Here is a 13,834-nt window from a genome sequence, read left to right as displayed (position 1 = left end):
CACCAGAGCTGGGGTCCCTGCACAGGAGGGACAGGGACCTGCTGGAGAGAGACCAGAGGAAGCCTTGACAATGACCAGAGGGATGGAGCACCTCTGCTCTGAGGACACACTGAGGGAGCTGGGATTGATCAGCCTAGAAAGAGAAAGCTCTTAGGAGATTTTAGAGCTCCTTCTACTATCTGAAGGGACCCCACAAGAAAGCTGGAGATGGATTTTTTACAAGGGTAGGTAGTGGTAGGACAAGGGGAAATGGGTTCAAACTGAAGGAGGATCAATTCAGGCTAGAAGTAGAGAAGAATTTTTTTCTGTTCAAGGTGGTGAGTGAGTCACTGAAAGAGGTGAAAGACTAGGATCAAAAAAACACCAAATAGTAACAACCCCAAAGGAATGGCAAAAATGAGGCAGTCTGGATAAAGAAGGAAAAATTACCAACTTGTTCCTTTTCCGAAGTTTCAAGTTCTGAAATTTGGTGCTTGGGGAAAATCATAGGCCTTCAAATTTGAACATAAGCATTAATTTTTCTTTCAGCTTTGCAAGAGAAACTTTGGCCCTGAAAAGTTATGCAAGTAATAAGGAAATTAAACTGTAAACCAGTTTAGATTAGTAAATATATATACCATTGTATTTTGACTACCTTTACTAGGACACTAGAGAAATTGGCTTTAAAATATTTGTTTCTAAAAGGTTGCAATGATTTTACAGATTTTTATTTGTTTGATCCTCATAACTTCTATGAGACCAGCAGATCTCCTCAAGGGTTTTTTAATGACTATTTCAAGATTTAATCAATTTCAAATGACTATCTGCTTCTCTCAGAAAAAGATGTTCTAAGCAGTTTTCTCCTCCTCTGCCCTAAAAAGGGCATCACAGGAGAAACTGCAAAAAAAAATGTTGTGAGTCCATGGAAGCAGCTTGGTTAAGAAACCACTATTAATGATCCTTTCACAGGTTCCAAGTGCTTTTCCTCACTGCTGTGGCTCTGCAGGAGCAGCTCTGTGTGCCCAGGCTCTGCTGCTGCCACAGCTCAGCTCCAGTGCTGACATCCTGACTGGGAGGTCTTTGAACTGCCTCTCTGCCCTTGTGCTAATGACCTGTGATGCTGTGGACCTGGAGGGTTTCCTTTACCACTGTTAGAATGAAATGGACTGATTGCTTTTCCTTCCCACAGATGGCTGTGAGCACAATGAGATTTCCACACTTGGCTAAACCAGTATTTTTCACAGTATTTTTCCACCAGGAAGAGAAAATACTTCCTGATGATTTGTTTGCTGCCACTGCAGAAACACAATATTACACTTTGAGTAAAGTCACAGTCTCATGCTTAGACTGGCTCTTTGAAGGCTCTGGACCCTTTCATTTCAAGATGATCAAACCCAATCCTGACTTTTACACTCTGGTCAATCCTGTGAGAAAAACTGACGCAGATTCTGAGGATTGCTACTGGACCTCTGAGCCCACAGCAACTGTCAGTTCTATCCTGGCATGTGTGTAATCCTGTAACAGCCTCCCTCTGAACCTTTTTGTTTGATATTTGCCAAGATGCAGCTTCACTTGGAAACATGACATTTTTAGTTTTTTAACTATTACACTTAGAGGAGACAGTAATTAACTTACTGGCAGCTAATACACTTTTGACTTCCTTGAAAAATTCAGATTTCTTCACTACTAAATAAAAGCTACAGCTGTTTGGAAAAAGTCACCACAGCTGAATCTGTTCAGACATCACAACAACTTGATGGTCACTGACCACACGGGAAATTTTTCTACAAACCCCTGGGGGCTGCTGGAGGAGCTCTAAAGAGCAGCTTTCTGCAGATGGATGAACAGTAATATTGTTTTTACCCCAGGAAGTACTTGCCCTCTGTGTCTCAGGCTGCTGCCTGACTTTTCTAACAGAAGTCTATTGTTCATTTTCATTTCTGACTATTTGTCAGCCTATATCTGACTCTTTCTATCAATCAAACTCTTCTAAGATTTCTCAAAACTATTGTACAAGTAGGCAGAGTTTAAAATATGAGGGTAGTGCACATGTACAAATACAGTCCTAGTGGTACACAGTAATAATTAACAGTGCTACATTTATAGCAGAAACTAATAAAACCACTTTTATTAAACCAGTTTAACACAACCCTTACATTACAAAAATAACTTCATAATAATGTTAAATATTAAATACAAAACTACAACAGCTGTACACCGCTCTTAAAATAAAATAATATTCTTTGTGTTTGTATATGTTTCTATGTAAAGCAGCTGACTCAGATCTGTTTGAGACTGTGGGTCTGCCTTTACCAACTATACTTAGTTCTTGACCTGAAGACATATGGAAGGAAAATGACATTTTAAGGAATTCAGCTTAATCTAGGCAGCTGGAAGCAGAGAGAGCTTCCATGCTGCTTAAGCAGGAAACCAATGCAGGCCTCAATCCATTCTAAGCAGTGCAATTATTATTTTTAGAAAACAAAACCCACACACCAGCAACTGTTTGGAAGTGCACAGTGGCACTATTTACTTGTCTTCCACATCTGCTATCATAGCCTCAACTGCATTCCAGTCCAGCTTGCTGAGGATGCTCCCTGTGCTTTCAGAAACACTGTCAGTGTTGATACTGCTGAGAGGAGAGAAACTCATGCTGTGCACTGCAGAGGCCTGTGGGGGGAAGAGAAGATGAACTCATCATTGTGGACAGCAGAAATGATCCCACTCTTTCAAAACATGTCCAAAACAAGTTATGTCTGATTATTCTGCAACAAATGCAATCTGTTTTCATGTTTATGCCCTCCCACTGGTGTCTGTTGCCTGGGCAGGCAATGTGCCTATAGAGCTGTTAAAAACAACATTTAATTTCAAGGCTCACAAGAATGATTTCGCCTGTAGGAAAAAAACCCCAAAAACTGGTTCTGCTGAAGCCATTTATGTCCCTCTGTATCTATCTCATCCACATATTTTGAATAGAGAATCACATTTTAAATAAAGCAGAAAGTGTTCAGTGGCAAGTATCAGATAGTTTATAGAATAAGTAGGTACTCTACCTGGAGCATGGAGTCATGAGTTTCTTGAAGTATCCTTTGGATATCATCAGGCACAGTCCAAGGACTCACCACATCTCGATCAGTGTCAAGATCATCACCCTCTGTCTGAACTGCAGTGGTAACTTGAGGAGGCTTTTGTGTTGATCTTCTGCTGACTCTGCACTCAGCAGCTGAGGAGAAAAGGAGAAAAAAGGACAATCATAGCACTGCAACACTTCTTACACTTTTCATCTCAATCTCTTGAAACTCCTCCAAGAATAGAAACTCCAGGTTCTAAGAGCTGAAGCCGTGTGCAAATGCATGTGAAAACAGCAAGCTCTGGTATCAGTGTGGGATCATGGTGAGAAAAGGCTGCTGGTTCCTTCCAGCCTCATGCTCTGAAGTGCCTTCCCAGGGCAGAACACAAAGTGGAACAAGATGCCTACAGCATCCAGGTTCTGTGGTACAGTCCCCCCAAAAAAACACATTGTGTAATTATTATGCAGAGAACTAAACTAAATAAATTCTGAACTTGTCCATCTTAAGAAGACATGGAACTTTGATGCAACCCTTAGCAGTGATGTGATATACTGGAAAAAAATCAGAAGGTGCCAGGAAATCAGGGAAAGATCAACATGAAGATAGAGTTTAAAAAGTGAATATATGGAATGCAGAAAAAATACTTTTCCACATGAGTAGAGGCGATTCAGGAAAAGTGCCTTTCTGCTTATTATTGTTCTTCTCTCAATTTCCTGCACTGCCAAGTCAAATACATTGTGCTTTGACAGTCCAAATTATGCCAATAGTATAATTCTGATGTAAGGGAGAATAGAATCAGGCCACAATATTTCCTAAGTCTCAGACTGATTCACTCCTCATTCTTTGATCAGAAATTCTGCTGCTGCTAACAAGTATTGCATCTGTTAAAGAATTTGATTGAAGCAATCTTTTGTGGATCCAGACCTACAAAGATAGACATGGAAAAAAGTACCACTAAAATGCAAAGGGGGTTTTCTTGTTAAGCTTAGTAAAATTTTTCCAGGCTAATATTATGACAAAATGATATCTTAAATGGATTTTGTACAGAGGCATAACAAAGACAATTTCTATTTTAAAGAGCTTGGGAGTAAGTAGCATAGAAAGGTAAGGAAGAGGCAAAATTCTTGTGTCATGGTCTGCTAATTAACTTTCTCTCTGTGGGTTTGAATTGAAAATAAGACTCAAAGCCTCCATCCCTCATGATTTCATAACATGTATTTCAGGAATTCACTAAAATCTAGCATACTTGTTTCAGTAATGTTGAAACTGTCATCTGGCTAAAGCTTCAGAAGGCAAACAGAAATGATTAAAATATTTCACAAGTTTCTAATTAAAAGGATTTTTACATGGGGAAAAATATTAATTTTATTCTTCTAAACAAATGCTGTATCTGCATCTCATTCCCTCCCCTGTATTATGGAGCACTGTGCCATTGTTCAGTGTAACTTACGGTGTCTAGAATTAACAGGATAGTTTGTAGCACTTCTCAGTTGTCTTCTGGAGGTACTTTTCTGAAGGCTCATACAGGTATTTCCTGGAAAGACAAAGTAAACATTTCCATTTTTAAACACAAATCAAACATACACAAAGATGCTTAGAAATTTTTATCTACAAGTTTGCTGCCTGGACTACACAGTACTCTTGCTATGGCAATTTAAGCTACTTTGGATTTAAAGAGAAGTTATAAGAGAAGGTAAATCTCAGTAACTCTCATCATTTAGCAGGTCAATGGCAGCAGAACAGCAAAAGCCTCAGGACAGGAAACATCCAGGATTTTAAACCTGATTTTTACAAAGATATCAAAGCTCCTCCCTCCCAAAAATCCAGCAGTCACTTGAAAATCTTCTTCAGTGCCTTCATCAAAAAAGATGTTCTTACCTCTGGACTGTGTTAAATCAAGAGCTGGAGTGAAACGTTGTACTTTTTGACCAAAGCCAGGTTTTGCAGCAACTCTGCTCCTTTCTGCAAGAACAGGACTGTTCAGGTGCCCTCTACAAGAAGACAAAAACCCAACACAATAAAGCTCAAATACTTCCTGCAGTGTACCATGTACCATTCCTCCACACAATTCCAACCTCACAGGGCATATCCAGAAGAGACATAAAAGCCAGAGAAATCACATTCAGCCCACTTAGCTGAGGATCAGCATCACACACTGCTTGTGGGGCCAGTAAGCCCCACCAGAATCAGAACTGCTGCAATCACAGTGAAGACACATCAAATTGGCTTTAGAGAGCATTTTAGGCTCAACAAAACTTATTAGCTAATAGTTCCTGCCACTCCTAAGTGGATTCCTGCGTGATGTTCCTTAGCATGTCTGATTCTGGTTGGGCTGATGCACTTAAACTTCCCACGGACACCACCAGCAGGCTCTGCACAGCACTGACTACATTCAGTTTAATGCTGTATCCTGGAACAGTACCTAAAAAAGGTACTGTACTGAAAAAGAAAAGCAGAAATACTGAATTATAGGATTACCTGAAGAACAAAGTTCTCCCTATTATTCTGAAAAGCATAAAGTATATATAAAAATAAAAACTACAATACAATATACACCTGGATTACATGTATAGACACATAGCATTAATGCCATCAAACTGAATAAATGTATCAATTTGTAATACTCAGACACCCCCATCTCCTTGAAAGGCAAAAAGCCAAGTGCTAAAGAAAGAACAAGCGAAATCCTAAGTAATGAAAAAATTAGCAAGAAAGAGAACAAGTCTAGAGCTTGCGTGGCAGAATTTTTATTTGATTCTTGCTCATTGTTAAATACTCTGTATTGCTGGTTATAGTCTAGTGGAACTCATGGAATCATTAAGGCTGTAGAGGACCTGCAAGATCATCAGGTACAACCTTTGATGGGATCACAAGCCTGTCAACCAGGCTCTGGCACCAAGTGCCATGCCCAGTCACACCTCCAGGGATGGTGACTCCATCACACCCCTGGGCAGCCTGCTCCAGTGTTTAACCACCCTTTCTCTAAAGGAGCTGATGTTGAGTGGAATGGATTAGGACACTGATTATAGCTCGACCCCTGAGTTGGCTTATTCAGTGATCCAAAAGGCATTTTTAAGGCTCCTTCCAAGATTTAAAACCAGTACTGGTTTTAACAAGCTGGGAACAGGGACTTGAGAGTCCTCTTATTCAGACAAATTGTATCTTTGATTCTACCAGCATTAGACTTTTCTCTCAAGCTAATCCTGTCTAAACTTGCTATAAACTTTGGAGTGTGGTAAAGACACCAGTAGAATAGAGCAGGTTTAATGCTTAAAGTCTTACCCTGGACTAGATGCCACATTCCTCCTTCTGTAAGCTTGAGGTGACCTTGTGCTGGACAATGGCCTGTGGTCACTTGCTGGTGATGGCACTGTTTCAGATAACATTTCATTCATCAGGGAAAGTGCCTGTGATATTCTGATTCTGTGATGCTCAGACAACAGGGCTCTGTGGAAAAATAATATCACACATTACCTCATGCTGCCACTCATTTCACCACAGCTGGCTTATGAGTCCTGTAAGGCTGCATGAAGAACATTTTTTGCAAGATTTCACAGAAAATATACTAAGCCCTTTAAGAGATCATTAGCAAAAAGTTAGAACATTTCTTATGAAAGGGTTTGACAGAATGAATGAGTAAATGTTGGGGAAAGAAAACAAACAATATTTGGAAAGCAACAAATACAGTCAAAGGATGAAAAAATGTTCAGAGTTTTCCTAAATGGTAAAACAAACCTGAATTATTTATGCTTTTGGTTGAAATTTCATTATGCAATATCGAAATTTCACAAGCAATATAGTTAGAATTATCTCTACCTCCGTCTCAGAACTAGAAAACTAATATACAAATAAGGATTTGATAGCAACTTACTTGTCTTTTTCTTCCTTCTTCTTCTGGAAGATTCTAATATCCTTTGAAGTAGGATGATGATGCTGTTTAAGAAAGGATAAAAATTATTAACTAATTGCATACTGTGGTCTCCTTCCAGTGTCTCTCTCTCAGAATGTCTTACTTGACTTGAAAGTTACTGCATAAAACTCTTCAGAAAAATAAATATGGAAGCAAATGGCCCTACCAGGAAATTCAAGTGAGATTGTCTCTGAAACTTTCCAGTCTCAAAAACTATACTGAAATCCTGCAGTCACATCTTCCACACCTTAAAATATTAACATTCCTAAGGAGATGCCCTCATATTCAAGCTCAAGATGTCAAATTGCCTCACCTCCAGTTTCCAAAAATCAGTGATGCTCCTAATAACGAATTTAAAAAACATGGCAGGTTTGCACTTTGACTTGTGTTTGCTAGAGTACAATTTGAAGTCTTTAATTCTTCTTAAAAAAAAAAATCCAAACCAAACCCAAACCATCCACTAAAAGCTGTGACTCTTGCACTAATGATTTCAGGAGAAAAGCCCAGAGGAAAAGCATCAAGTATATATTTATGACATGACAACACAAAAAAGGGAGAGAAGCAAGACCCATTTTTCTTAAATCACTTCTCTCCACCCAGTTCAGTTCCAAAAGATTGTTTAAAACCAGGGGAAATACTTTATTTCACATAATCTGCTACTCTTTCTGAAAGTGAATACAATTTAATTATTTAGTAACAGGGAACTTGTATGTTATATATTTGCTGCTTGGGAGTTAAAACAAATAGAGCTTCAGCCTGGAAATATTTATAGCATATCCTGAATTCAACAAGTAGAAAGTATAGAGATCTACTTGGGGTTGTTAGGTCTCATCTCCTGTAACTCCAGAGCTTCCTGTGACTCAGCAGGGTCTTTTCAGATCCTGAAAGCATCCAGATGGCAAATGCAGATTAGAAGAGTAAATTGGAAAATTTCTTCTGAACTGCTTTTGTAAGTTTGTTTGAAAATTTCTATTATTTCCAGCAGAAAAAAATTTCCAGATCAGTCCATAAATGTGTTTTTACTAATTACATTTAAAATGCAAAGAATTCTGGGAGTGGACTGTTTATTGAAATCAGCCTTGAACAAAGAATTTCATAAGATACTTGACCTATATGGCATATTCCAGCATCTCTGCTGACCCCTTATGATTTTTGCATGCACCTCTCTGTGGGTGAATAACAGTGATGGCTGCCCTCAGTGTCCTGCCCTGTTTGTAAAGGATACTGGCATATGAACTCTGCTTTTTAAATTCTCTGGGGGTTTTTGGGAGGCATGTGGGGATGATGAAACAAGGCGTAAACACATCTTAACAACTGCTGTAGCTATCACTCCCTGAAAAACACATCTTTGGTCAGTGAATGTTGCAGCTGTATCCTTTTAAGTTGAGGGCCACTTGCATTACTTTGTAATGGCCACCAGCAGCCAATGGTCACCACTGCAGCCTGTGAAGAGCACTGGTGTATTTATTTACCTGACACAACTATGGCCAGCTCCAGTAAAATAAAGTAATTCATGTAGAAACTCCACATTACAACAGGAAAACAAAAACAACCACTCCCAGCCTTTACATTATCTAATCTGAATAATCAATACTTGTATAAAAAGCAGCATTTACTCTTTAAGACACCTGTTATTCTTACCATATTCTTTCCCATGTTGAATGGATGATGTTCTTTCTGTCTTTGTTCATCCAGTTTCTTCAAATACTCTCTCATTCTTTCCTTTTGCTTTCTTTTCATCCATGTTTGTATCTCTTTCCTCTCCTTTTCTGTTCTTTGAGAATGCCCAGAAGCAGAATCAAGAACCCTGAGGGCAGATGTAAACAGGAAATAATCTAGCACATCCTGTAAATTGCCACAAAAAATGGCCACTACATGATATAACAAAAATATTGAAAACCTTAATTCTAACACAGCTGGAAGCATAAATAATAAACAAGATGGCAAATTTGCTTTTAAAAAATTTTACTACATAAAATCCTTGTAAATAAGTAATTTCCAAGACATTGCCTAAAATTTTTATTTTACTTCTCAGCTACATTCAGATAATAGAATTACAGCTTAAACTGGTGTGAACTATATCACCAATGTAGCAGACTGGTGATCTGAACAGACGTATTTTTTTGCCTTGTCAGCAATTGATATCACAAACTGGAGTAGGAAACAGCTGTCACTTTGACCTCTCTCAGGAAAGAACAGCTGATTTTGTAACTGACAGTCAGAAGGTACAGAAATCTCCAGCAGGGAAAGGAGCATGACAAGCTGGAATCTAGGGCTGGAAGTTTTTGAAGCTGCTATGCCACTGCCAGGAAATTTCTGTTCTGTCTTTCACAATTGCTTTAGAAGACCTGAATCTGTTAATAAACAATTAAACTACTAATAAACAGTTAAACTGTTAATAAACAGTTGTGTTCCAGCCTATACCTAACAGAAGAAGGAGCAACCAAATGGGAAGGAAAGAATTTCAAAACCAGAACACTAGAAAACAATTAGTACATTTGACAATAATGACCAATAGATTTGTGGTGATTAAAAACTCTAATAGTAGTCCTATTAACATCAAACCACATATTTGCTTCCATTGTTTACAGGGTGTGAACTATCAGAATAACCAGGGTAAAAACAATTTAAGCAACACATAACAAAAACCAGCCATGGTATTACCTAGAGATTTTCTTAGTCTTAGTTCCTGCAAAGCCCAGTTCCAACAGAGAGGTGCTGCTTTCTACCACACGATCATTCACAATGTCAGTAACATCACTTGGATCAGTAATTTGCAGGGGATCTTCTAAAGAGCTTGATGTTAGGTAGGTAAAAAAAGCTGTTACTAAATTAATGTAAAACATCCCTGTAAGAACAACAACAAGCTAAACCCCTTTCTCTCATACTAAAAACAACCATATCCAGGTTGTTTTGCATAAAGCCTTTGGACTGATTATTCTTTCCCCACATTTCCACTGTGTTAGTACATTTGAGTCAGCTTTGAGGAGGACAGAATGAGCAATACCTGACTAACATCAGAGGGACAATCCAGAACTGAAATGCTTGACTTCTGCTGTGGTGTGTGAACATGGCTGGCCCACAGAAGGCTGAGCCTGGCAGCCAAGAGCACCCACAGGGTTTGTACTGCTGCCCATCAGTTTAGGGGGTGCTACCAGTTTCAATGGTACCCAAATCTCAATGACTTCTGAGCAAGAATCAGTGTCAGTGAGAGCACAGCTTCACCTAAATTCTTCCCATTTCTTTCCTCTCTTTTAATCAGTTGCTCCCAGAAAAAAAAAAAAAAATTAAAAATCCCATAGTTTTGGACAACAAGCTGTCAGTGTCTGCTAAAGTTCATTGCCTCATACCCATACTCCGCCTTATGTAATCACTAATCTACTTTGGTCACAACAATCAGTTCCACTTAAAATACTACAAAAACAGAATAAACCATTCAATTTACTGCTATGCTTCAAGTAAAGCAATAAAAATGGGTAATGGAGCATTATTACCAGGAAGAAAGGAAACCAGCTACTCATTTGTACTAGATCCAGAAGTCTAACAGTAGCTAAAAGTAAAAGTATATATATCAGACCATTTTATTGAATGCACAGGCTCTTTCCAGTTTTGAAATCTTCTGTCTGTTGATTTACACTTTTCACACACTATGAGTTTTAAAACATTTTGGTAATAGCTGCCTTTCATAGAAAACTACCCACAGCACTTGCATGTACTTTGCTGAAAAAGTGGTTTGCAAATAGGAGAAATAACAAATACACACAGACAAGAGCACCATATACATTAACAACTCCAATACTTGTAACTAGAAAAGAACTTTGAATGCTTCTGCAGCTTTTACATGAAGTAAATCTAAAAGGCACCATCAAAGTCAGAGTAAATACCTGAAGTTAGCTAACAAAAGTACTTTTGCTTAGTTTGAAAAGTCAGCTTTCTGGTAAACTGTCAATAAAACCAGTCTCAAAATACATACCCAGGACATAGATCTCTGCATAAGTGAGTACCTGAAACAGACACAATCTTTCTTAGTAATACCTTTGCATTTATACACACTTTAATCATACATATGTTAAACAGCCTGTGGGATAAAATAGAAACACCTCAACCCCAATGTGTTGACATTAAAAACAAATTAATACTGTACATTAAGCTTAATGGCCTGGGAGACAACATGTCATTGAGTGCCAGGTGAGCACAGAGGCTCCAGAGAGCATTCATTAACAGCTGCTAACTTTTGTGGGTAGTTTTGCAAGGAAGATATGGTTGCTATTGACAGATTTCTGCCATGACCAACTAACTGGAAATTATCTATTCCAATGAATTATACAGTGTTTCATGGAAATTAACGATTGACACTTACTTGAGGAATCCAGGCACTCAGAAGAAGCTTGGAATTCAGAAGATGCAACTGAAGAGCAGTATGGTTGTCTTGAAAGGAAGAGCACTGCTTTCTCTCCTAAACTAATCTCTCCATCTCAAAAAATTATAGTTGTAACTTAGTATCACCTGTAGTTTTCTTAGCTTGCAATTAACAAGTTTATACCTAGAAAACTCTATTACTCTTTTCAAAATTTAACTGGGTGTGTGTACTATTTGAGATTCACTTGCTGTATACAGACACAGGAACCATGTTTTAATACTGTTTAAGACAGATTGCTGTAAATGTGACTATCAAATGCACATTCACATGTACAAAGCACATATCACTTTTGGGAGCCTCACTGCAAGCAATGCAGGCAATATGCAGAGAAAACAATACAACTGCATTTTTAACCTCAGGCAACAGATTGCTTGCAGAATGGTTTTTCCTCCTCCTTTTAATGCTACTGCAGTCTTCATAACTGCAAAAATCAATTTAACCTCAGTTTTAAAAATGATTAGACCTCATAAAACAATCTTTTAGGAACAGACAGTAGTTACTGTCAAAGAAATAAGCCAATTGATTTTGTTGATCTAGGCTGGATTTAACAGAGGTGTCATCTCTCTAGACATAGGGAGACAAGAGAGGATCAAGACAGCATTTGGAAGAAGCTCTGAATGTTATGTGATACCACAGTCACTTATATCCACTTAGGTAAATAAGTACAAAGCAGCACAGTGATGGGTTTTAGAAACAGACCCAACGTTGACTATTTTCTTTCAATAACAGTGAATTTGAGCGAAAGTATGATTCACTGCTGAACAGTTTTCAAAGCTTAGTGATACTGTTATGTCATGTAACAAACTCATTATCAGAACACATCAGTGATGCCAATCTAAATAATGCAATCCAGAAAGACTCAGGCCTGACTTTAATGAGCTCATGGGCATTACATAACATTCTGTTTAACAGCCATGAGAAAGTATTACAACATGAAGAAAAGGTTCACTTGTTTTTAAAAGATGCAAAGGGGGAAAATATACAATAAAGATTATACCAGAACGTGACTTCAGGCCACTGGGAGAGTTAGAAGCCAAGGCTGCAGAGGCAGGAGAGTGTGCATCCACTGCAGTAGAACTGCACATAGGATATTCCAGGTTTGAGATCTCCTTTTGGTCATCTATAACATCTTCAAAAATCATGCCTGTCAAGTGATGTTCTGAATCTGTGAAAGAAAAATAAAAATTGTACTTAGTGTAGACTGATGGAGAATCCTCACAAATACTCTTGTATTTTGGTCAGTGGCATTTTTAATTTATCTGTCACCTGCAACAGCCTGGACCTGGATCAGCTGTGCCTCCTTACAGAAGGACACTCCCAGGGCTGTGGTGTGTGAACCAGTCCTGAACACACCAAGAAAATGGCTGAACCAGGAGCTGCTCTGTGTGAGCCTAAAGGGCATCCTAAATATCGTCTTACGTATGAATACAGATATAGCCAAGATTTGGTTCCACCACTTGGCTTTGTATTAACTCCATAAGTAGATTAGACTACGCTCTTGGCACACTACAGCAGCTATAAGTAGATCCTACATTGTTATTTGTTAAATAAACAATGAATCATTCAATACTTCTGCCCTAGTAAACATTTAAGCTGAAGTAAGATTTTAATAAAACCAGCAGATATTGTAATCAATATTCAGACTGGCTACCTTTCATCTTATTTCTATCTCAGGTATTTTCGCTTTTCAGTAACACCTTTAGGGATTGCATTAAACGTCAGTGGTAATTAAATGTTATTTAAGATGCATATTCCATGACAAACTTATTATCCTTCTGTTAATTGGACACATACCACCACCAATGACTCCAGCAGCTTCAGAGACTGCAGGACGAGCACCAAGGTCTGAATCAGCAGCCATTTCAAAATCTTCTATCAGCTTCACTAACTGTAAGTGAAACCCAAAAACTAGGTAATGATACTTTCTTCAAGGTATTTCTGAGACTTACACCACAGACATTTATGCAAAGTCCACTTCAAATATATTTTTCTTGTCAGAATCTTGCAAACATTTTAAATGCAGTTTCCTGACTGAAAACAAACAAAAAAGTTCAGGTATCAAAGTAGCTCACGTAGATTCATTTATTGTAAGAATTTCTGGATATCTGGATATTCTGGATATTTGCTTTGAGAAAATTACATATAATTTCTATTATTTGTTTGGACAGTTTTACACCTACCAATCACATTACTATTAAAGTAGCTGAAGTCTTCCAATACATATTTTATCTAAAACTCACAGATATTAATATACTTAGATCATCTTCATAAGTCTGAAGTTTCAAATTGGAAAATCAAAACTAGAACTGACTAACCCAGAATGAGACATTTTACTGAGCATTAGTCTCAAAAGAAAAAAATCTCATAACTGATATGTAATACATGAGAAATTGTTATAAAATTAATTACCAACTACTATGAACTAAAAAAAAAGGCAAAAAAAGGGGGGTTTTC

The 13,834-nt window shown here is 38.0% G+C and overlaps 1 protein-coding gene across 1 annotated transcript in view; it reads right to left on the bottom strand.

The window, feature by feature from the left end:
- Positions 1 to 1,117: 1,117 nt before the first annotated feature.
- The window catches only part of CPLANE1 (ciliogenesis and planar polarity effector complex subunit 1), a 58,961-nt gene continuing 46,244 nt past the window's right edge, over positions 1,118 to 13,834 (bottom strand). The window contains exons 43-53 of the mRNA XM_079330114.1: positions 13,175 to 13,268; positions 12,378 to 12,545; positions 10,934 to 10,964; positions 9,625 to 9,756; positions 8,602 to 8,767; positions 6,922 to 6,983; positions 6,333 to 6,497; positions 4,929 to 5,041; positions 4,501 to 4,584; positions 3,033 to 3,202; positions 1,118 to 2,649 (exon numbers count right to left, since the gene is read on the bottom strand). Of these exons, the coding sequence (XP_079186240.1) occupies positions 2,509 to 2,649; positions 3,033 to 3,202; positions 4,501 to 4,584; positions 4,929 to 5,041; positions 6,333 to 6,497; positions 6,922 to 6,983; positions 8,602 to 8,767; positions 9,625 to 9,756; positions 10,934 to 10,964; positions 12,378 to 12,545; positions 13,175 to 13,268 (1,326 nt within the window). The 3' untranslated portion in view covers positions 1,118 to 2,508. The remainder of the gene's footprint in view (positions 2,650 to 3,032; positions 3,203 to 4,500; positions 4,585 to 4,928; positions 5,042 to 6,332; positions 6,498 to 6,921; positions 6,984 to 8,601; positions 8,768 to 9,624; positions 9,757 to 10,933; positions 10,965 to 12,377; positions 12,546 to 13,174; positions 13,269 to 13,834) is intronic.

This window comes from Erithacus rubecula (assembly GCF_903797595.1).
Source record: "Erithacus rubecula genome assembly, chromosome: Z".
Lineage (NCBI taxonomy): Eukaryota > Metazoa > Chordata > Aves > Passeriformes > Muscicapidae > Erithacus > Erithacus rubecula.
Note: the sequence above shows the minus strand (reverse complement) of the source record. Positions and strands in the feature narration are given on the sequence as shown.